General features: G+C 39.6%; 2 protein-coding genes across 2 annotated transcripts; both read left to right on the forward strand.

The window, feature by feature from the left end:
• The first annotated feature begins 209 nt into the window (after positions 1–209).
• vps26a (VPS26, retromer complex component A) lies at positions 210–10,248 on the forward strand. The gene is made up of 9 exons (XM_039794957.1): positions 210–320; positions 1,445–1,594; positions 2,054–2,129; positions 2,585–2,741; positions 5,044–5,208; positions 5,329–5,435; positions 5,657–5,758; positions 5,911–6,020; positions 7,239–10,248. Exons 1-9 carry the CDS (start codon positions 318–320, stop codon positions 7,353–7,355), a joined length of 987 nt encoding a protein of 328 aa, XP_039650891.1. The 5' UTR covers positions 210–317; the 3' UTR covers positions 7,356–10,248.
• Positions 10,249–12,394: 2,146 nt separating this feature from the next.
• supv3l1 (SUV3-like helicase) lies at positions 12,395–20,929 on the forward strand. Its single transcript, XM_039794958.1, has 16 exons — positions 12,395–12,853; positions 13,094–13,171; positions 13,956–14,063; positions 14,168–14,282; positions 14,592–14,760; positions 15,021–15,132; positions 15,652–15,729; positions 16,142–16,233; positions 16,365–16,545; positions 17,150–17,243; positions 17,673–17,792; positions 17,929–18,028; positions 18,167–18,247; positions 18,441–18,617; positions 19,584–19,732; positions 19,878–20,929. The coding sequence occupies exons 1-16, from the start codon at positions 12,562–12,564 to the stop codon at positions 20,302–20,304; spliced, it is 2,373 nt and encodes a 790-aa protein (XP_039650892.1). The 5' UTR covers positions 12,395–12,561; the 3' UTR covers positions 20,305–20,929.
• Positions 20,930–22,499: the final 1,570 nt, after the last annotated feature.

Below are 22,499 nucleotides of genomic sequence, written 5' to 3' on the forward strand. Positions count from 1 at the left end.
AATAAACAATGTAATTATGCAATTGGATGTCTGCTCTGCTCCCAAAATTATTAGTCATGGATTTGTTTCTGGATCAAGCAGCAATTGTAAAACAAAGTCACTTAATATTTTTCTTAATAATACACAGTAATGTGAATAGTGTGTCTGGTGTCTTCAACCTGTGACTGTATCCCAGGGGAGTTTGTTTTTTAGCCTCCTCCCCCTGACAACACACACATGACCCGGGTCACATGAGCCTTGATACTACCTCCTGGTTCAGACAGACGGGCTACACGGATCGAGGCTAGCTGTTAGCTTCAACTGTCTACACGGCCGAGATGGTGAGTGTAAAAACAAGCGTCAGCTGTTTGAAACGAACTGAGGTATTAATTCATAAAAACCCAGCATTTACACGGGCCCCCAGTTTCACTTGACAGCAGCAATGTCATAGTTTAGCCTGACAGGAAAGCTAGCTGGGTCGTTCGAAGTAGCATCAGTACGAGGCCGTCTCTGCTTTTCTCAATGATGTTTTGGCTAGCTAGCTAACGGCCCTGCAGCTTTGGTTAGCAACAACTCTTGAAATTGCGTAAATGTGTTCATGTTTAAAGGATAAGCCTTGATCGCTTCCTGATTTAGTTAGTTACGGACTTGCAGGTTGACACCCACTGACTTTGAAGCACCGTTGCTGTGTTTGCTCCTGTGAAGCTCATAAGGTTGGAGTTTCTACTAGGATGCTCCTAAATTATCTAGGAATTCCTCTTACGGGATACAGTGTATTAAAAGCATCCCATTCGTGTCCAGGCAGCGACTGGTCTCACATGTCATCTCGATGATTGGGCTGATTGCTTCAGATTTGCTTCATGCTGAAGCATGTGTTAGTGACTTTGTGCCAGCTCAGAGAAAAATGATGTGGCTGTGCAGCTGGTGATAAGTGATTGAGTTAGTGAGTAACTGTGGGGGATTTACATGGTTACAAATTCAGACTGTGATTGTGTCCAGACTAGCACACCCATCAGTCCGATTCATGTGCACACACACACACACACACACACACACACACACACACACACACACACACACACACACACACACACACACACATACATACATGTTGAACTTAGCTGTGGTGCGTGATTATTGCAGACAGCAACAAACTCTAATATACTTGGCTCAGTCTGTTGCACCTGCAGCATTTCCAGAAAGAGGAATCTTAAAGTTTAAAAAAAGATGTCAACTGTCATTCTGCTTGAAATGTGCCGTTCATGCTTTTCAGGATTAATGTAGCAAGGAACTTTTTCTTCTGTCCACAGTACCTCCTAATCTACTCTGAATAAAGTCTTATTTAACGTATTATTCTGACAAACCCCCAATTATTAAACTCAGAACAAATAGTCTTATGCATTTCATAAATAGCTTGTTTCTGTATATAATACACTGTTTTCTATGCTGTACTTTGCGTTATCAGAGTTTCCTAGGAGGTTTATTTGGGCCGGTATGTGAGATAGACGTACTGCTGAACGATGCAGAGAACAGAAAGACAGCCGAGTTGAAGACAGAAGATGGCAAAGTGGAGAAACACTACCTGTTCTACGACGGAGAGTCTGTGTCTGGCAAGGTAAACTGAGTTTACATTATTTATAAAGTGAAACGCAGTGCTTCACAAGTTTCAGTAAGGCGGTCCTACACACATGAAGCTTAATTTAAATTTGCTGTCATTGTATTTGTTAACAGTATTCAGTCAGCAGATAACAGACTTCTCAGCCATACCACAGTCTATTCTGGGATCCTCTCTTTAACTGAGCCCAGTGGGAAATTATGGTTCTTTTGATGTGTGTGCAATATTTGCTCTGACTTCAGGAGGAAGTGAAGCCTCTTAGTTTGTTTAGGATCCACAAATGTATCCGCAGATATAGCAGCTTTATTAAGTAATATTATCCAAATAACAAGGGATAGTTCTTGTCAGAGATGTTTTTGTGTTCTATAAAGAGTGGATACTCTAGTTTTTCTCTGTCAAAGTCAAAAATATTCTTTGTGACAACATGTTTTTACTTGATATCAAATATTTCCTCTCCAGGTGAATCTAAATGTGAAGCAGGGAGGAAAGCGACTGGAGCATCAGGGCATCCGCATTGAGTTTGTTGGACAGATAGGTAAGCGTGAAGTGGTGCATTTATAACTCTGTGTACAGTGTATGGAGAGTTGAATGCTATTTATGGTTATGATGAGCTTATCCAACTTACTTGGTCTGATGTCAGTAGGTTGGTGCTGATGGATTTATTTCTGTTTAACACTTATAACCTCTAAATTGCTTTACGTAACCATGAAATATTTGAAATGCTAATATGCTTCATAGCTAGAAAACTACTTGTCAGCTGCCGGCTTTCTCATGTGGCTAAAAGGTTTAACAAAGCATGTGGTCATCATGTGCACCCTGCCATAGTGTAGCTAAACCCTCCTCCAACTGTATCTGCAGGAGGAGGAGGGGGACGAGAGCAGTGTGTTGAAAGAGCGTCGATACTAAACTAATACATCAAACTTTTTGTAGCCTGTTTAAACTGTCATGAATGCTACACCATCACTCTAAATCCACTCTGCTGTATTTCAGAGCTGTTCTCTGATAAGAGCAACACCCATGAGTTTGTGGACTTGGTGAAAGAGTTGGCTCTACCTGGAGAACTCACCCAGAACAGGAGCTACGACTTTGAGTTCATGCAGGTGGAGAAGCCCTATGAGTCCTATACTGGAGCGAATGTCAGGCTAAGGTATATTTATTACACAGTTTGACATAAGGCAAACTGCAGGTTCTATTATCATATGAATCACACAGGGTGTATTTATGACACCCATGTGTTTTAGTCTGACTTGATGTTTTTGATTGGCAGGGAACTTCAGCATCTCTTATACACGTTCAGTCTTATGGCAGCACACAGAACTTTGCTCTAGCTTCTCCTGTGCTGTTGTCACAATGGAGGGGGACAGTACGAGATATTCGCTACAGGGATCAATACATATATTTGCTGTGATTAGTATTGGTATCAGTAGTGCTGAAATTCATTATTTTATTGTTCATGTACAGGAAATACAATAAATAGCTGATCAATCGTTTTTGTTATCGGCAAACATTTTGCTAGCTACAGGTTTACAAATATAACCGTTATACGATTTTCTTTTCTTTCTTTTTTTAACAGCGTGACCAATTGTAGGATCATGTGATTTTAACTTCTGAAAAACTTTTTTTCTTTCCAATTTCTATCTCTTATGATTCATTAGAGCTACAAACTTTTGTAACACAATGCCAAACACTTTCAGACAATGCTCTACTCTGTAGTTTCAAATCAAGGGTTAATGCATAGAAGTGCAAAACATCCTGAACGCCCCCTGGTGGCTGGCTGCAGTGTATGTCATAAATCCTGCCCCCTCCATGCTAGCGGATTAGACATAGGCCAAACTAAAAAATCAAAGTACACGTCAAATAATGTTTTCCCAAATATGTCATCACACGGATGTTTGTTCAAGTGTTCATTTTTCTGATAAGTTTTTTTAATTTATTTTTATTAGTTATTTGATGCTATTGAAACGTCATGGTTGACAGCTGTGATTGACTTGCGATTGGTCGGGCGGGTGTATGGTCGGGTGTATGATCGGCTCCACCGCCTGATCACTACTGCACACTCAGACTCTGGCTCCAAAATTACAAGATAGTTTGGCTTCATTTTTGTACAGTGGGAGGAAATGGAGACTCGTCGTCCATCTTTATATACAGTTTATGGTAGGGCTGGGCGATATGGAGAAAATCAAATATCACGATATTTTTTACCAAATACCTCGATATCGATAACGCAACGATATTGTAGACTATTGGTGCTTTCATAACATATTTACACAATGAGATTTGTGATAAATAATCATCAGTAATGTGGATATAATGACTAAGTGGGTAAAGGCAAATAATAGAACAATTACAACTTTCTGGTAAGTTCAGAAAATGACATCACTTTACTGTAATGCAGCCTTTAAAACCAGGAAAAGACAACACTTATGTCATATTACGATATTACCATATCCAAAATGTAAGACAATATCTAGTCTCATATCACAGTATCGATATAATATCGATATATTGCCCAGCTCTTGTTTATGGTTTAAGTCACAACTGAAATCACGGCTGAAACATAACCAACTATGTGACCATTAACCAATCATGTTATGTATAGTCTATATACGTTTCATTTCCGGGATTGTTCAGGTGACGCGGGAAATTCCGCCAGATGTCCCTAATTTTCTGCCAGATGTCCACCACCTTCCGCTTTCTTTGTGTTGGCGTTCTAAACTCTGGTCAATTTATAAGGACTTTGGTTAACTGCTCCTCAGATCTCTGCAGGGTAAATTCAGACAGCTAGCTAGACTATCTGTCCAATCTGAGTTTTCTGTTGCACGACTAAAACAACCTTTGAACGAACACGTTCCACCAAAACAAGTTCCTTCCCGAGGCTATTTTGCAGAGGCACTGTTGCTCCGTCCAGCGCTTAGCGCCGCCTAAGACGATTGTGATTGGTTTAAAGAAATGCCAATAAACCAGAGCACGTTTTTCTCCTATCCCGGGATGTCGTGTGGACTAGCCAGACCCTCCTCCACAGAGCTGTGGAGGTAGGTCTGGCAATGCACGACTATGTTTTGTATGACGTAATCTTATAAATGGGAAGTTGGGGAGATGGGAAATAAATCAGTCAATCAAAAAACGGATGGATAATTACAGTAATAGTTTAGTTGCAGCCCTATGCTATTAATATTATGTCTTAGAAACAGCCCAATTTAACTTGATTTTAAGGAACAGTACATGAAAATTGCAGTGGCTTGCCAAAATATGACCAAAAAACATTCAGGGTTGTTTGAGTTAGGTATGCGCACATGTGAAGGAGAAAGAAAAGACTCCATTTTATTTTTCCTGCAAATTTCATGTGGTTGTCACAGATTGACACAGAGGGGAATTATCTTTGGATGAGAGCATCTTCAGCATTGTTTCAGTCCGACTCTTAAAGCTTGCGTTATCTGTTCTTCTCACAGGTATTTCCTCAGGGTGACAATAGTTCGTCGTCTGTCTGACTTAGTGAAGGAATACGAGCTGATTGTCCACCAGTTAGCCACCTACCCAGACGTCAACAACTCAATCAAGATGGAAGTCGGCATAGAAGATTGCCTGCACATTGAGTTTGAATACAATAAGTCAAAGTAAGTCCAATATAATATTTATCTTTCATGGTAACGTCTTTATTGCTCACTCAGCAAGCCCCAAATCCAAATAACAATAAGTCAGTTCAAGCAGCTCCTCTTGGTGTGTCTCTTTGTTAGATACCACCTTAAGGATGTGATTGTTGGGAAGATCTACTTCCTGCTGGTCAGGATCAAGATCCAACACATGGAGCTACAGCTCATCAAGAAGGAGATAACAGGCATAGGTAAGAATCAAGGGTAAATACATGTAAAATGACACTAACACAGATCTGAAATGCGAATGGACCAGCAGCATGACATCACTTTTGGGGTTTCTCTACCTGTAAAATTCTGTAGTTGGTTTACTCTTCTGTAAGGTCCCAATAAGAGCATAAACCTCTGTCAGCTCTGCTCCACTTTACTGCATTCTATCACATAATCAAGTCATTTTTGTCCTCCATTTTAGGTCCTAGTACTACCACAGAGACAGAGACGGTTGCAAAGTATGAAATCATGGATGGAGCTCCAGTTAAAGGAGAATCAATCCCCATCAGACTGTTCCTGGCAGGTAAGTTTCCTTCTCTTCTCTTCTCTTCTCTTCTCTTCTCTTCTCTTCTCTTCTCTTCTTCTTCTTCTCTTCTCTTGCAGTTACAAGTAATAATAGCATATTTGTACTGAAAGATTAAGCGATAGCATATCCCATCTTCTGTTTCCTTACAGGATATGACCTGACACCCACCATGAGGGATGTCAACAAGAAGTTCTCTGTACGCTACTTCCTTAATCTGGTGCTGGTAGATGAAGAGGACAGAAGATACTTTAAACAACAGGTAACACACTTGCAGGCACAGCAAGAACATTCTGGTGTTTGGTGTTTTAAGCCCCCAATGTTGTCTTTCAGGCAGCGCTGCATGGAAGGCACAAGGGTTACGGTTGGGTGCCTTGAAGTCGACGGCGGGGGCTTAAAACACCATCTAGCTAGTATTCTACATCAGCAGTGATGATAGGTTTTCAATGTAGTGAGTCCCTGGGTCCTTACCTAACTTTTTTCACCATTCTCCGAGAAACGTCCTGAAATACAATCTAAGTCGTCTTGAAATGAATGTGGACCATTACAAATTGAAAAAATCTTTGTTTTTCAACATTATCATTAGTTAAAGAGCCCCTATTATACTCATTTTCACCGTCATATGTGTCTTCTTGGGGTCTCCTAGATTAGGTTTAAAAAAAAAAAACATAACATATGTTTCTCATACTGCCCATCGCTGCAGCGCCTCCACCTGAAACGCTCTGTCTGCTCGGATTGGTAAGCTGGCCCACTCTGTTGTGATTGGTCAACCAAATTCCAACCACTGTTGTGCTTGCTCAGGCAGCACCTATGGGAAGCACATGTAAAAAACTGTGCTGGCTTTTTCCATCAATGACCTCATTAATTGAGGAATTTCAAACAGGAGTGTGGGCGAGGCGTTTTCAGGAAGTTGGGAAAAAGTGCTGTCAGTGGGAAAGAAAGCTCCATTTGAAATGAAATGTGTTTTGTTGTACTTTGAACACCTGTTACATACACAAAAAATTATATAACACTACAAAATGGGAAAAAATCCCCAAAAACATAATAGGGGCTCTTTAAAATCATTCAAAGTGACATACACATGATTAGAAAATTGATCATCAGCCTTTTTATTTAAAATCCTCTGAAAAGATTAGAGACTAGTTTTGGTGCTTTACTACAAAGTTGTCTGTCAAGCATATTACAAAGTTGATTAATTCATTGATGATAATGGTTTGTACGGCAACTGCCCAAGAAGCGTAGCAATGGCCAAGAAAGGCAGTGAAGAAGACCACTGCTACCAAGCAAACATGGATGCAAACAATGCAGGATTTAAAATGTTGTCTCTGCAGATGTTTTTTTAACAAAGGAAACACATTTAACACATTTGTGAATTACAATTAGTTTTGGTGAGAAACACTGAATGGAAACACAACCACTAGCTTTCGAATTGGGATTACTGTCAATTTTCATTCCTTCATTCTTCTGCCTCTGTGTTTAGGAGATTGTTTTGTGGAGAAAAGCTCCAGAGAAGATCAGGAAAAGAAACTTCCATCAGCGCTACGAGTCACCCGAGCCCCGAACCCAGCCAGTTGATGCAGAGCAACCAGAGATGTGAGGGTGATGCTATGAACTGAAAATACACACAGACACACACCAACTCTTCACTGCTGAACAGCCAGAGGTGTGAGGGCTGCCACACTATCTCCCTGGACTGAGAAATGTATACATGAATACATATAACATACCTTCAGACATCCCCATCACCACTCCACAGCTTCAGATGTGAGCTGTCAGGCCAACTTCACTCTCTCCCCCCAGGACTGAAACACACTCGCATACAGATGCACAAGCATACCATCCAAGACAGCTGAAAGCTGAATGTCAAGGCAAGAATGCAAATCAAACCGACCCAAGTAAGGAACAGTGAGGCAGCCTATTTGATCTTGGCGTCTCTGAAAACACACATACATTCATACACAAGTGAAGCCATACAGTCTCAGTTTGCTGAATGCATAATAAAACAGGAGCAAAGAGGAGATGGCTACAGACCACTATACCATACCATTTATCCCTTTCTTCTGCAACAGGAGCTTCTTTTGTTTTTGTTTGCATATTTGGACAGCCTTATCCTGGACTTTCTCTGGCATCTCCCCCCCCCCCCCCCCCCACCCACACACACACGCACACACACACACACACACACATTTCTAGAGTCTGGATGGGCTAGCCAGTGATTTGAAGTATTTAAGACATGGGGATCAGCCTGAACGAAGGACATGAGAAGCTAAGTTATGAGTCAACACACGCACTCTGTTTTTATTCACAATAAGCTATGATGTTGCCACTGTGCTCTTGTTGATCTGTCTTGCTGGGAAATCAAGAGTTTTCCAGTTGTTGGTAAGTATGTTGCAACAGTCCACAGACTGCTTCTTCCATGCACTCTTCCATGTCTGTTTGGTGTAACAAATGTCCATCTTAACATAAATGTCATCTTTTATTTCATCTTCAAATGCGGCTGTTTTTGGTAAAATGAAAACATTTTCCAGTCTTGCATCTTTCCAGTTCCAGTCCACATTTGATTCCATACAAGAAATGTGTTTGATTCAAGAAGAGCATTATTATTTCAATGTCATTTATTTCATAAAATAATTTAATCATATAAAATAATTTAGCACTGCAACTAATGATTAATTGCATTATCGATTAAACTGCACATTCTCGATTAATTAATTGATTATTCGTTTAGTCTATAAAATGTTATAAAAACAAATGAAATGGCTCTATCCCACTTTCCCAGAGCCCAAGGTAACCTCTACAAATGTCTTATTAAATATTAAATTTACAATTACATAATGGAGAGAAACACAGCCAATGCTTACATTGGAGAAGCTAGAACTGGAGAATGTTTGTAGTTTTTTACCTTAAATTACTGAAACATTTAATCGACCATCAACATAGTTGCAATTAGTTTTCTGACGAATCACAAATCGATTAATCGACTAATCATTGCAGCTCTTAAAGCATCATAAATTCAAAGTTGCTGCTTGTAAAAGATTCTTGAGCTCAATACAACATTTCAGTCTTTTGTTAAGTTGAATATTTGATGCAGTATTGACTGATGAGGTCTGTCTGCTTACTACAGGATTGCCTCCAAACTGATTTGGCGATTCACCCCTAGGTTTTTCTTAAGTCAAGATGTTTCTCTGTTACAGGGCCTTTTGCTTGGTCTTTAAAGTGCTGTTTATTTATGACTAATCTTGAAGAATAGAAACCATTTGTTGTTTGTCTTCCATAAGATATTTTACTTATATTTTATTTCACCCAAATTACAAAAAAAGGAACATATTTTTTTTCAAGCCAGATATTTGGATTATCTGGATCAACAGGGAGTTAGATTGCTTTGAGCACCAAAAATTAAATTCCATTAACCTCCATTTTATTGGGATGGAGGGAGAAATTGTAGCGAGAGATGACAAAACTGAAAATATGAAATATGTTCATTTGTAATTTGGGTGAACTGAACCTTTAAGTTCTCTCACGTCAGTCAGATTTTCTTCGATATCTTAAATTCAACGTTTAAAAAAAAGTTTGAAAGTTGAAGAAGTTGTCTGGCTACTTATACCTGAAAATGTATGAACTTTCCACTTTCTTCTTCATAGGTTGCAACATTTCTTTGAGCCGGTTGGTTTGGTATAAGTAGAATACTAATGTTAAAAAAATGGCTCATGTCTGCTATTGTAAGCACTAGAAGGGATACCATATCAATATACTGTAAAATCCAACAATATTCCACTGTGACGCTCAGACCGGACAGTTTAAGTCCTGCTTTAAAGACACATGCACACACAGAGTTTGGTGATGTTACGTGTGTAGGTTGAATTTGCCCTTAAGCTCTGATCTGTGGCCAGTTTTGCACTTTCCCCTCTGATGCCTAACTTACTTACAAAGGGGCATGGAAGCTGAAACTAAACATCACTCAAGGACAACTTCAACTCCGAGATCTCCTGTGTCTATAATGGAAATGATACGGTCATTTATACATCACTATTTGTTTTAATTGGACTGACTAAGTACACTATTTTGTTGCTTTTTGTCTCTTTCATGGGCAAGTCATGCTATCATGTTCTATGTTTCATTTTATAAACCTCTGAACACTCATCTTACAGTTAAGATATATTTGTTCCTTTGCAATCTGGTTTTCTTTTGTTTGGAAACATTGTAATTTATTTGCAGGCAATGCTTTCTTTCTTTCTGCCTGTCATACATATTTTCTGTCTTTCTAAACACTGTACAGGTAGGGTTGTTTGGTGTACTTTAAAATACCTTCAAAGGTTATGAAGAAACACTTAAATGCCGAAACTCTGCCCCCGTCTCATCTACTGCATGTTAATCTTTACACAATGTCTGATCATGCCATCGACATGTGCGTGTGTGTATATGATGTGTATATACACCAAACCCAAATATATAGCCAAAATGAATCATGAATAAAGAAAATTTATACAGAATATCTTTTGAACAACACTCTTTCTTTAAAACAACATATAGTCATAAGAGTTCAGTTCTTTATTGTTAACAGGTACATCTCACCATGTCTTGTACAAAGAATGTATTTATCCAACTAGACTTCTGTGTGGAAAATACCCACAGCTTTCAGGTCCTTTATTTTTAAAGTCATACACATTCATAATGATAATGACATTTGTTTGGGTCTGCTTTTTAAAATTTCTTTAGGATGACCACCTGTGTGAGAGGTTTCAGAGAGACTTTAATTGCTTGACTCACTCATTGTAAATATTTTAAAGACCTTTATCACATACAGCTGAATGATCACTGCACATGGTACATAGTAGTCACAAGAAACTTTGATGATGAAAAATTTTCATCATGGCTTTTTTATTAACTAACAGAATTTACTAAAACATAAATAGGCCTACAAGTCTACCACAAATGGAAAGTTATTTCTGCAGAGTTAATTTGAGTGAATCATGGCTGTATTACAGTTTTTCACGATCGCTATGACACTTTTTTCAATACTTTTAACAACTTTCCTAAACTCTTAACACAGTTAGCACAACATATGTCTGTGTAGGCTATACAATTAACACATTTCTTGTTGTTTTGACACAAAATGCATACAGTTAACACAAATTTAAAATGCTTGAACTTCTTTTACACACAAGCTCCACCAAAACAATGGATCTTTACTGCCAAATTTCCAAATGCTTTCACACTGTATGTCAGTACAGATAACATCATGTTCTAAACCTAACTTATAGGCTAAAGTCAAAGTGAACAGCTGTTCAAATTGTAAATTGAAACACAAATATATCCCCTGCATTTTATACATGCATTTATTGGAAACAGCTGATTGAAGTTATGCAAATACGTAGATCAATCACAGCTGATTCCCTTCTAGGAAACACACCCAGGTGTTGAGGTTCTTTCAATCGCATGATCATATGGTAGTACAGTAAAAGAGGACCTATTTGAACAATATACTGTAGCTGAACACAGAAAATAAGAAAAATGCCTTCACGAGGTAGAGGAGTACCAGGACAATTCTGTCTCTGTCTCCTTTTTTTCAAAAACCCCACATTCTATAAAGCCACTCTGAGATGGGTCAATCATTTTTTTTATTGAATCTCTGCAGCAAAAGAAACAAAATGGTGGCCGGGTTGGCTCAGTGGGTGGAGCAGGCACACATATACTTGGAGGTTTATTCCTCAACGCAGAGATCCAGGGTTCAAATCCGACTTGTGACGATTTACTGAATGTCTTTCCCCTTTCTCAACTAGCAGTCCTGTCAAATAAAGGCAGAAAAGCCCAAAAAATATTCTTTGAAAAAAATTTACTAAACCCAACAAAACAAAAATGTAGAGAGGCTTCAAGAGAAACTGCAGTGCAAAACACAATCTATGATCAATACAATCACTATTGTCTATTCTATAAGGGCAGACCTGACTGACACATATAAAATAATGCAGTTTCTGTAATTCCATAGGATGTTAGTGTTTTGTATGACATTGTGCTATGATTGACTAAATGTTCCTGTTGGGAGAGAACATGTGTTAGTGTTTTGCAAGAATTATTTGATTTTGAGACATGATTGCATTGTTTTGGTAAACATAGTGTATTGTGTTAGTGAATTATTGTATTTTGAAAATTAGTGTTGGAGTTTAGTTTACAATGTGTGATTTTGAACATGAAATTAACTGTTTTGCCAATCGTGTGTCGTTGGTGTGTTGGTGCGTTAACAGTTTAGGAAAGTTGTTAAAAGTATTGAAAAAATTGTCATAGCGATCGTGAAAAACTGTAAGAGAACGAATGCATCGCATTGGAAACCTTCAAAGATCGTGTTAGGCAGGGAAAGGGACGCTAAAGCGGGACATTTTTATATGGCGAGGCAATCATCAGTGTTGCATTTACGATCTTTGGCTTCAGCTATATAGTAGTCCTTACTTGCCTGTTTCTATTTTTGCTTTCTTTGCTACACAATATTCAAAACAAATATTAATTTTCGGTCATATTAAATCATTTGGAAAATGATGGTTCATTTAAGCGAGTAGATCTCATTACGTTTTGAATACAAATTGTTTTATGTTCAATTCCAACACAGGCACATTTGTGGGCAGCTCTAGCGACTGGTCCTGTCCCACGTTGTGTCAGCAGGAAGAGAATAGTGTTGACCGTCCTCTGGCGGAGTTTGTGGTGTGTAATACACATATTTAGACCTGCTGAACAGCATGGAGCGGCAATAGCACATTTTGTGCGTAGCCCGCAGAAGGTGCTAATACCCGGGGTATAAACGACCTGCAGCGATGTCAGTAAACCGGTGTATGTATTTGTTTTCTCGGCTTCAACGCCACATTAGCACCCGGACTGGCCGCACTACCGCTGGCAGCTGTCATGTGTCTTGTGGGTCTGGTTTGTTACATCAACAACAACAACAACAACAACAGGCTGGTGCTGGGGTCTGCAGCAGAAATTTCTCCTCAAACAGTTCTTCTCCAAAACCCCCGGACACCTCTCTGTTTGTCCCCGTCTCTCTGAAGACTGACTTCTCGGCAGATGGGAGCGTGGGGATAGAGCTGACACAACCACTCGATAAAAGTGAGTGAATTTACTTGTGTTTAAGTGTAAGTGACCTGTAGGTTTGTGGAAATATTCAGCACTTCGGAAAAAGAGGCGACAATTAACGTATGGGGTTGCTTTCAGTTTTTCTTTTTCTGTGTGCCAACAAGGCTATCTGAGATGTCTCAGATGTACAGTGTCTTGAACACTGTGTGTCACGTTATTGTTTGCTCTCTGTTAATAATAGACATAAAAGTGTTTGTCTCTTCTCTGATTCAGATGAACTGTTGAAAGTTCTGAACCGGTTTTATAAGAAGAAGGAGATTCAGAAGATGGCAGCAGACCATGGCCTGGATGGTGAGGAATTAAATAACATTTTCACAGATGTCAATACTTTGTTTTCAGAAACTTCTAATTTTGACGCCAATGTAAATGTTATTGATTTAACGTGATTTTGTGTGTATATATATATATTATTTAACAGTTATACTAATTAACCTGAGCTGGCTGTTAACTTCTAAAGCAGCTGTGGCTCAGGAGGTAGTTGCAAGGTTGGGGTTCGGCCCGGCTCTTACTGCCCACTGGTCGTAGTGTCCTTAAGCAAGACACTGAGGCCCAGATTGGATAAAAGCTCTGTAGGAATGCAGATAATTTACCAAATTCATTAATATAGAAATGTAATGTTAAGACATGTATTCACATTCCAAAATAAAGAAATGTAAATCAATAGTCAAATTATCCTCACACATACATGGTGAGTAAAAAGGAAATGTTATGAAGACCCTTTTCAAGATGCAGTTATGTCACCATACAGGTGTAAATACAGCCAGGGCTCAACCAACATCAGTCTCTACTAAGGTTATTTTAAATGTCCCACTTGTTGTGAAATTAATTTATTATTACTTATTTGGCCTGATAAATGTTGTCATCAACCAGAGCATGTTTAATCGGTTAGAAGAATAAACGTTCATAGTAAAAGTGAAGACTAATGAACTCAAACTATTTTCAATTAAACAGAAAGTGAAGAGTTTCTATAAAACATAATGTTGGTCACAACATCCTAATATCAGAATGAAGCTCCAACCAGCATGTTTTGTATGGTGAGCCTTATGTGTCTTTTTGTGTGTGTGTGTGTATACAGCTCGTCTGTTCCACCAGGCCTTCATTAGCTTCAGGAAGTATGTTCTGGAAATGACATCACTCCCCGCCGATCTGCACATCATCCTGAGTGACATCTGCTCTGGAGCAGGTTTGTCGGTTTTTAATTAAACCTCAAGATGGAGTTGTGTCAAGAGATAATATTAATGAATTCAACTCCAACTTTAATTAACTCTATTTTCTGTTGTTCTCAAGGTCATGTAGATGACATATACCCGTACTTTATGCGTCACGCCAAGCAAATCTTTCCTATGCTGGACTGTATGGAAGACCTGAGGAAGATCTCAGACCTCCGAGTCCCAGCCAACTGGTATGTATTAGAGATGCCTAGGAATGTCAGGCCCATGTACTGTGTGTGCCGTTTATACATCTGATACTGGAGTTAACAGTCTGGTACAACAGTGGTTTACACCGTTTCTTCCTTTTATACTGGCTGTAGGTTTCAGTCACCATTTAAATTCATGTGTCATAACTTGCACACTGTTACTTCGTTGTGTGTGTGTGTGTGTGTTGTGTGTGTGTGTGTGTGTGTGTGTGTGTGTGTGTGTGTGTGTGTGTGTGTGTGTGTGTGTGTGTGTGTGTGTGTGTGTGTGTGTGTGTGTGTGTGTGTGTGTGTCAGGTACCCTGAGGCTCGTGCCATCCAGAGGAAGGTGATTTTCCATGCTGGACCCACTAACAGTGGTAAAACCTACCACGCTATCCAGCGCTACCTGGCTGCTAAGTCTGGAGTCTACTGTGGCCCGCTGAAACTACTGGCCCACGAGATCTTTGAGAAGAGCAACAATGCCGTACGTATTTGTCTTCTTCTGTCATCTGTTTGGTTTTTGAAGCGGAACTCCGCTGACTTCACACATCAAGGTCTTGGGGAGTTCTACTACTACATACTGTATGTGAAAAAAGTCTTGAGTCTGAGAAAGAAAAATTTCTTCATCTAACTGTGTTATCTCACTATCCTGTCTTTTCTATTTCCCATCTCTGTGTGTTTTTAAGATTTCATCTTTTATCTCTTCCTCCCCATGCTGTACTGTTGACTATTGTGTTTTGGCAGGGTGTGCCATGTGACTTGGTTACTGGAGAGGAGAGGACCTTCATGGACTCGGATGGTCGAGCAGCTGGTCATGTGGCCTGCACCATTGAGATGTGCAGTGTCACCACACCTTGTAAGTAAACATAACGCATACACACATTTCAGTTCATTAGCATAAATAAAACAAGAAAGCTCAAAAACATTTCTCTGTTGGACATCACAATGAATTGTATCAACTAAATAAAAAATGAATGTTTGACTCCTGTCTATTTTCCATAAGGAAGATTCTCATCTCTTTAAATCACAAAAAAATAAGATGAAAGGAATCTTGCCTTTGTATGGCACAAGTTTTGAGTTGTGATTCTGTTAAATTAAAATTAGCTACTATCTATACATGTATGCATTAATATGTTTAAACCAGTGGTTCATTTGTTTGTATTTCATATGATATTTCAAGCAGCAGACATTTTAAGTCATTTGCACACTTACTGATAGTTATAACTGGTCGCTAGAAGCAAATGTTTCTCTTGTCAGGTCATTTAAGTACTGATGGAAATTACACTATGTGTGTTCAGTGACAAACAAGGAGGGAGCTGACTTTCCCTAGAATGTGTAGGCCAGGTTTTTATTTTTTGATTTTGATTTTCTTCAGATGAGGTGGCTGTAATCGATGAAATTCAAATGATCAGAGATCTCTCCAGAGGCTGGGCCTGGACCAGAGCGCTGCTGGGTTTGTAACACACATTTTAACAACATACAGTCCAACACACACAGGACCTCTTTCGCTGTCTTGGACCTCATGTCTCTCTCTATCTCACTCTGTGATTCATTTGGCCTAAGACTAAACTAATGAGCATCATCTAAAACTTTCTTTTACCATTCGGTTAATAAAGCTCACACTTGATATTTGCGATAGCAATAGTAACATTTAGGAAAGAGTTTTCTGAATCTTTTGTTTTGTTATGTTTTCACACACACACAAACGCAACATTTTCAGGCAGGATACATGCATGGTCACCTCTAACAACCCTAATGGACACTGATTTAGCATGTTTTCTTCGTACCTTTTGATTTTATCATTTATTTTTGAATGATTCATGTTTCCAACTTTGGCAGCTGACATCTTCTCTGTGTATGTGTAGGTCTCTGTGCAGAGGAGATCCATGTGTGCGGGGAACCAGCAGCCATAGACTTTATCAGAGAGCTGATGTTCACCACTGGAGAGGAGGTGGAGGTGAGGCTGTAATATGTAGTGCAGTTGGAGAGGGGAGTGTCACTGACGTTTTATATATTTATTTTTTTAAATGTAATAATTGTCTTTGGGTAACCCTGTCTCTGTCCCTCCATTCCTGTCTCTCTCCTAAGGTCAACACCTACCAGCGTTTAACTCCATTCACAATCTTGGACCATGCTGTGGAGTCATTAGACAACTTGAGACCAGGAGATTGCATCGTCTGCTTCAGTAAAAATGACATCTACTCCATAAGTAGACAGATTGAGGCCAGAGGACTAGAATGTGCTGTCATTTATGGGAGTCTACCTCCAGGTGAGTTTGTGTGTTTTTAGAAGGATGTATAGATAGATATACATTTATGTATAAGGAGGAAAAACCCCAATATGTCAACTTGTTCCCCAGTCCTTATGTAGACTTAAAGGAGAACTCCGGGCAATTTTTACGTTAATCTTGATCGCTATACGTGAGAGTACTGTCGATAGCAAAAAAAACGAGCTGAATCGGTGCTAGCAACACAGAGCTGCTGCAGCTAATGCCCAGAGCTCACTTTGCTAAAATGGCAGTTATGGGGGAATAAGATAAATAGTGCCTTTGTGCCTCTTATCAGACACAAAATGCAATTAAAATGTCTATGCAACATGAACGGGGCTCTAACCTTACCATGAACATAAAAAATAAAATATCTACCCGTCTGTGAATTTGTTTCCATTCATGAAGCGTCTGCATGTTTATTAAAGTAAGAAGTGGTCATGTGTCAAAAAAAGTCTTTTTTAATCCACAACATGTTAGTGGGCTCTATTTGTAAAAAGGTTTAGTCATTATAAAAATGGGCGAAACCATTGTTTGTGCCTTTTGTCTGTAAATGAGCTCCAGACTGTGTGACAGAGACCAAGCTCGGCTGTTCTGCGGTTTACAGGCACCAAGCTGTCGCAGGCCAAGAAGTTCAATGACCCCGATGATCCCTGCAAGATACTGGTTGCTACAGATGCTATTGGCATGGGCCTTAACCTGTAAGTACCATTATGTACACTGTTAAACTGTCAAGGTCTTATCCCTTTTTTTTCTCCAACAAAAATCAGTTGAAAAGAAAAAATCGCCATAACAGTGCCTTGTGGAATCAATCCTTGTTTCTGTATGCCCCATTCTATGGAGATGTTATATAAACATCCATGCTGTATTCCTTGTGTTTATCTAAAATGGTCATTTGGAAACCTTAAAACAAGACAGCTGTTCTGTTGTTTGCTGACATGTCCAGCATACACCACTAGGAGCTGCTAAGGTCAGGAGTGATTTAATCCTACACGTGGGGCTTTAAAAGGACTCTAAGCTTTAGCTACAGCGGCAGTGTAATGTCACATTTTTATTAGAAAATTGTGTAGATTCCATCAACTCAGCTCATGTGTATCAATTTTTCTGCCTTTCTTCCCCTCTCTCTCCAGGAGTATAAAACGTATCATCTTCAACAGTCTGATAAAGCCAAATGTTAACGAGAAAGGGGAGAAACAGATGGAGGCCATCAGCACATCACAAGCTCTGCAGATATCTGGCCGCGCCGGGAGGTCAGTCTCATTTTCACTCATATTCTCCCAATTCAGGAAGGTTAGAGGTGGGAGAGAAGATACAATATTTACAAGTAATTTTAGTTTCTGTCAAGTACATTTTTTAAACCTCTCTCCTCTCCGACACATTTCCCAGGTTCTCCTCCAAGTTTAAAGAGGGAGAAGTTACCACCATGCACAGAGATGATCTGCCTGTTCTGAAGGAAATCCTCAGCCACTCCGTAGAACCCATAGAGGTGATCATTTACACACCAGCATACACGCAAACACAAACTCCTAAGTAAACCCTGAAAAAAAGCCCAGCTTCATTGTGTTTCCCCGTAGTAGAGTATGGTGCAAAAATGATGTTCCTGATGTTTATCACTCTGTCTCAGACTGCAGGTCTCCATCCTACAGCAGAGCAGATAGAGATGTTTGCCTATCATCTACCGGATGCTACACTGTCAAACCTTGTCGTGAGTATTTAATCCATTCATCCTCCTACCTAGGATTCTTCTACTTTTTTTGTCAAATGAGTATTCCTCTCTAGCACTGGGTAGGAGTTGTTTTGTCCTCAGGACAGCCTGAATTCTTTGAGGTGTTTATTCAAACGGTTTCTGCATTAATTTTGGAAGGGACCGGTTGTTGTCCCCCATATCTTTCTCACAGGACATATTTGTCAGCCTGTCTCAGGTGGACGGTATGTATTTTGTCTGCAACATTGACGACTTCAAGTTTCTGGCTGATATGATTCAGCATATCCCACTTAACCTGAGGTCACGCTACGTCTTCTGCACCGCTCCCATCAACAAGAAACAACCTTTTGTATGCACCTCCTTCCTAAAGGTAAGGATGAGTAGAAGTAAATATGGGAAGAAAGCATGAGATGAAAGGAGCCAAATGGAGATGAGGAGAGAAGGTTGGGTTGATGAGGAGTAGCAACACTGAGGGGAAAGTAAAAGCTATTCATTAATAGTAACGGCATTGTCTGGGTTAATTGGGGTCAGACGGGGGGACACAGTAAGAGATCAAACCAGACATTTGATCTGTAATCCTCAAACAGACACTCATTTGCTGCATCATTTCTTGACATGTAGCAATTACATTAATTTTTACCTTGACATTAAAGCTGCAGTTTGTAGAATGCAACAAAAACGCCAGGATTTGATTAGAGTGAGACCTCTTCCTGTAGCTCTCCCTTCTTTGTCGCACCAGCAATGCATGCAGAGAACAGCCACTAGGAACGCTGTCTCTCTCTCCGAAATGAACTGTAATTGGCTAACTTTTCCCGTGACTGCTAGATTTTCTGAAGCCCGAGCCAAGCGGAGGTGCAGAAGTCTAGTTTTCTCTTGGGTCACTTGAATTAAAATATAATGAAAGATTATTATGGATGTTTTGCCCAACAACGCCAAAAAGAAAGTGCCTGCCACAGCTTTAAAGTTTTTTCCTGTTTAACAAAAAATATGAACTTATTCAGTGTTGTAAAAAAAATATATATATATAAAGGTCCAAATATGGCTTTATACTTTTTATAGGCACTGTACTTTTGCTCTCCCACTTTATGGCCATACTGATAAAACAAGATTAGCAGGATTAAATTACAGTCCTCAACAAGTAACCGTTGAGATTCAAGGTCAAGTTGTAACTTCTAATATTGGTGTTGTCGATGTTTGCAAAGAAATCTCTTAATACTATGATACTGCTCTAGACAATGTTTCGTTGTGTCTGTTGAGCTTGTCTGTTGACCTTTGCATACTGCCCTGTACGTACAGCCTTGTCGCACGGATTTGAATCTTGTTGTTTCTCTTTCAGTTTGCCCGTCAGTTCAGTCGAGACGAACCCCTGACATTTGACTGGGTCTGTCGCCACGTTGGCTGGCCTCTGTCTGCACCCAAAAACATAAAAGACCTGGTTCACTTAGAAGCTGTTCATGATGTGTTCGATCTGTACCTCTGGTTAAGGTACGTTTTATGTTTTTAATATTCACTTCTTCTTCCTGTCACTTAAATGGGATCATTATGGGCGGTTGTTGTTGTTTGACGTAATCATCTATTGGTTGTGTGTGTGCGAGACGTGATGCAGTGAATTTGATTTCTGTCTCTGTAGCTATCGTTTCATGGACATGTTCCCAGACACGGCCTTGGTTCGAGAAACCCAGCGGGAACTTGATGACATCATACAACAGGGTGTCCGAAATATCACCCGTCTCATAAGAGCGACTGACCCAACCATCACTGACTCACTACAGACACAGGGCAGACAAGCGGTTGGTAATAGTGGAAGTGCCAGCAGTAGTTATTCGACCCATAGCAGAGGCCAAAGGGGACAAAGAGGCTCAGGGGAGATGATGGACCGCTCTCTGGCTAGTCGCCTGGTGAGAGACGGGCTGTTGACTCCTGATTTGCTCCGGCAGCTGCAGAGGGAGTGGTCCAAAGATCAGAAGCAAGAATTCTCCAATCAGAGCGCACTCGATACAGAACATCACCACAACAACAACAACAACAAAGGGAAACGAAAAAAGAAGAAGAAATGAAGAGAACACAAATGGGTCAATGCTGTTCCCATGAAGATCCATAACTGATACAAGCCTTGGATAATATCTGATGGTTTGTTTCAAACGAATCCCGTTTTCCAGCCCTGGAAGGATCGTAAAGAGCTTTGAGCTGAAGCTATAAAAATAAAGTCACCAAAATGCAGTTTGAACACAAGAGCAGTGTTTGATTATGGGCATTTGGTCCGGACTGAGACTGACACCTGAATACTGGGTTATACAATGTTTTCATTTGATTTACTTGTTTTGACTGTGCTAAACACTCGTTTTATTTTCTCCCATTTTAGTGAGAGCATCAAATAACTCCCAGAATCTAATTTTTAAAACGGTCGAATATGCCCAACAACAAACTTTACTGACTTCACTTGAATTTGGCTTAGTAGAAATAGACCCGTTGTCGGGGGTTATTGTGGGAGATGCCATGTCCTGGCTAAGCTACCGGCCCATAGTTGTAACTAGAAAACTGACCAGCAACATGGTTTACCACAAAGTTTCAGTGGACAAATTTCACTTTATGAGGTTTTTTAATATTAATATGCGTTCCCCCAGCCTGTCTATGGTCCCCCAGTGGCTAGAAATGGCGATAGGTGTAAACCGAGCCCTGGGTATCCTGCTCTGCCTTTGAGAAAATGAAAGCTCAGATGGGCCGATCTGGAATCTTGTTGGTTACCTCTCCTTTCTCTGCTTTGCCCGCCCAGAGAATTTGGCCCACCCATGAGAGAGAGAGACATCATGGCTTGCAAACAAGCAAAGTGGCAGTTGGTCAAGGCCACAACCCCACCCTCCACCTTGCCCCCCCTCTCGCTCCTCCTCAATAGCTACAGACACAGAAATGGCACATCCTAAGGGAAGCTCATTGTGGGACTGGCTCTAGTGGCTGTAATTCTGCACCAAGGCTGAATTTCGGGAGAGAGACTTCAGATACAGTATTAGAGGACCACTAAGGTCTATATAAAAGCAGCACCATGTCATGGGACCTGTAAACATGCACTGTACTGTATGTGTGTGTGTGTCTGTGTTATGCAGGTCTTGAATCAGTTTTCTTTCATTTTGCTCTGTATACTCAAATATAAAACCGCATGAGCAGGTATCCAACTTAGCAATTACTGTCAGTGAACTAATCTGAAATGAGTTGCAGTTTCTGTAAACATTTTGAATACATAGAATTCAGTTCATTTCTGTTAGTGTCTTGATACAGATGAGCCATATTTGTTTTGTATGTATAGTTAAGGTGAAGAAATTAGTCAATTAAAATATGTTTTAACAGTCTTGATTCCATGTTTATATTTTCTGTTATGCAGCTCACACTAGGGAGTAACAAAATGAAGCATACATGATGAAAAACTAACTCAGAAGTAACATTAATGCTCAAAGATGGTTTCAGATTAAATAGCATTTAGCGTAATTAAATCTAAACTTTTACATGTGAATTTATCACTGTCCTTGGGGTCAAATTGGACCCGTTATCAAAATGTCTATTTAAAAAATAAATCTTTTCCAACCAAAATTACCGAGAGAATAACATGGATGGTTCCAGGTTCGGAAGTACAATTAATGATCATTATTTTCATTGAATTTTGAGTTGTTTTATTCAATTTTATAGCATTTGAAAAAAAATTAAATGGTTTCTAAACAGTATTCTGACTCAACTTTGACATACACAAGTCTTTGATTATCCATCAACATACATTCCTCTAATATTAGTCAAAATAATTAGTAATTCCAGCTTTTTTGACTCAAAAATTAGGTATAATTTAAAAATCCAACAAGGTTTATTGACCATGAATCCCGAAAAATAAGTGTAACACTAGTGGTAATAAGTTGGTGTCTGTGTGGCATGTATACAGTACTGGTGGTAGTGGGAAAAAGCGTGAACAGTAAAAACAAAAATAAAGCTACAAAAACATTTGACCCGAGAGGACAACAAGCGCATGGTCGGCAGGGGAAGACAACACGAGGGTTAAATCAAATGTAACTATTCTAACCAAACAGGAAAGAAACCTGTGTACTAATGGGAAACTACAGTATTTCAAGTCATGACTGACTGACAAACTACATCAATAAAGAGGGACATCAGCCACAGGTTGGAATTAACAAACATGGATGTGGCAGGATCTGCCTCTACAATATATACCAGTAGTTACTTATATCCCTTAACATACAGCATTTTCCCTTTT

The sequence above is a fragment of the Perca fluviatilis genome, chromosome 3 (genome assembly GCF_010015445.1).
Source record: "Perca fluviatilis chromosome 3, GENO_Pfluv_1.0, whole genome shotgun sequence".
Taxonomy (NCBI): Eukaryota; Metazoa; Chordata; class Actinopteri; order Perciformes; family Percidae; genus Perca; species Perca fluviatilis.

Bases quoted from the DNA above. Each gene is read 5' to 3' on its own strand.
- vps26a (XM_039794957.1), top strand. The intron at 2,742-5,043 runs GTATATTTATTA...TTCTTCTCACAG, and splicing joins GGAGCGAATGTCAGGCTAAG to GTATTTCCTCAGGGTGACAA. The intron at 5,759-5,910 runs GTAAGTTTCCTT...GTTTCCTTACAG, and splicing joins CATCAGACTGTTCCTGGCAG to GATATGACCTGACACCCACC.
- supv3l1 (XM_039794958.1), top strand. From the start codon at position 12,562: ATGTCAGTAAACCGGTGTATGTATTTGTTTTCTCGGCTTCAACGCCAC. The intron at 15,730-16,141 runs GTTTGTAACACA...GTGTATGTGTAG, and splicing joins CTGGACCAGAGCGCTGCTGG to GTCTCTGTGCAGAGGAGATC. The intron at 18,029-18,166 runs GTGATCATTTAC...ACTCTGTCTCAG, and splicing joins ACTCCGTAGAACCCATAGAG to ACTGCAGGTCTCCATCCTAC.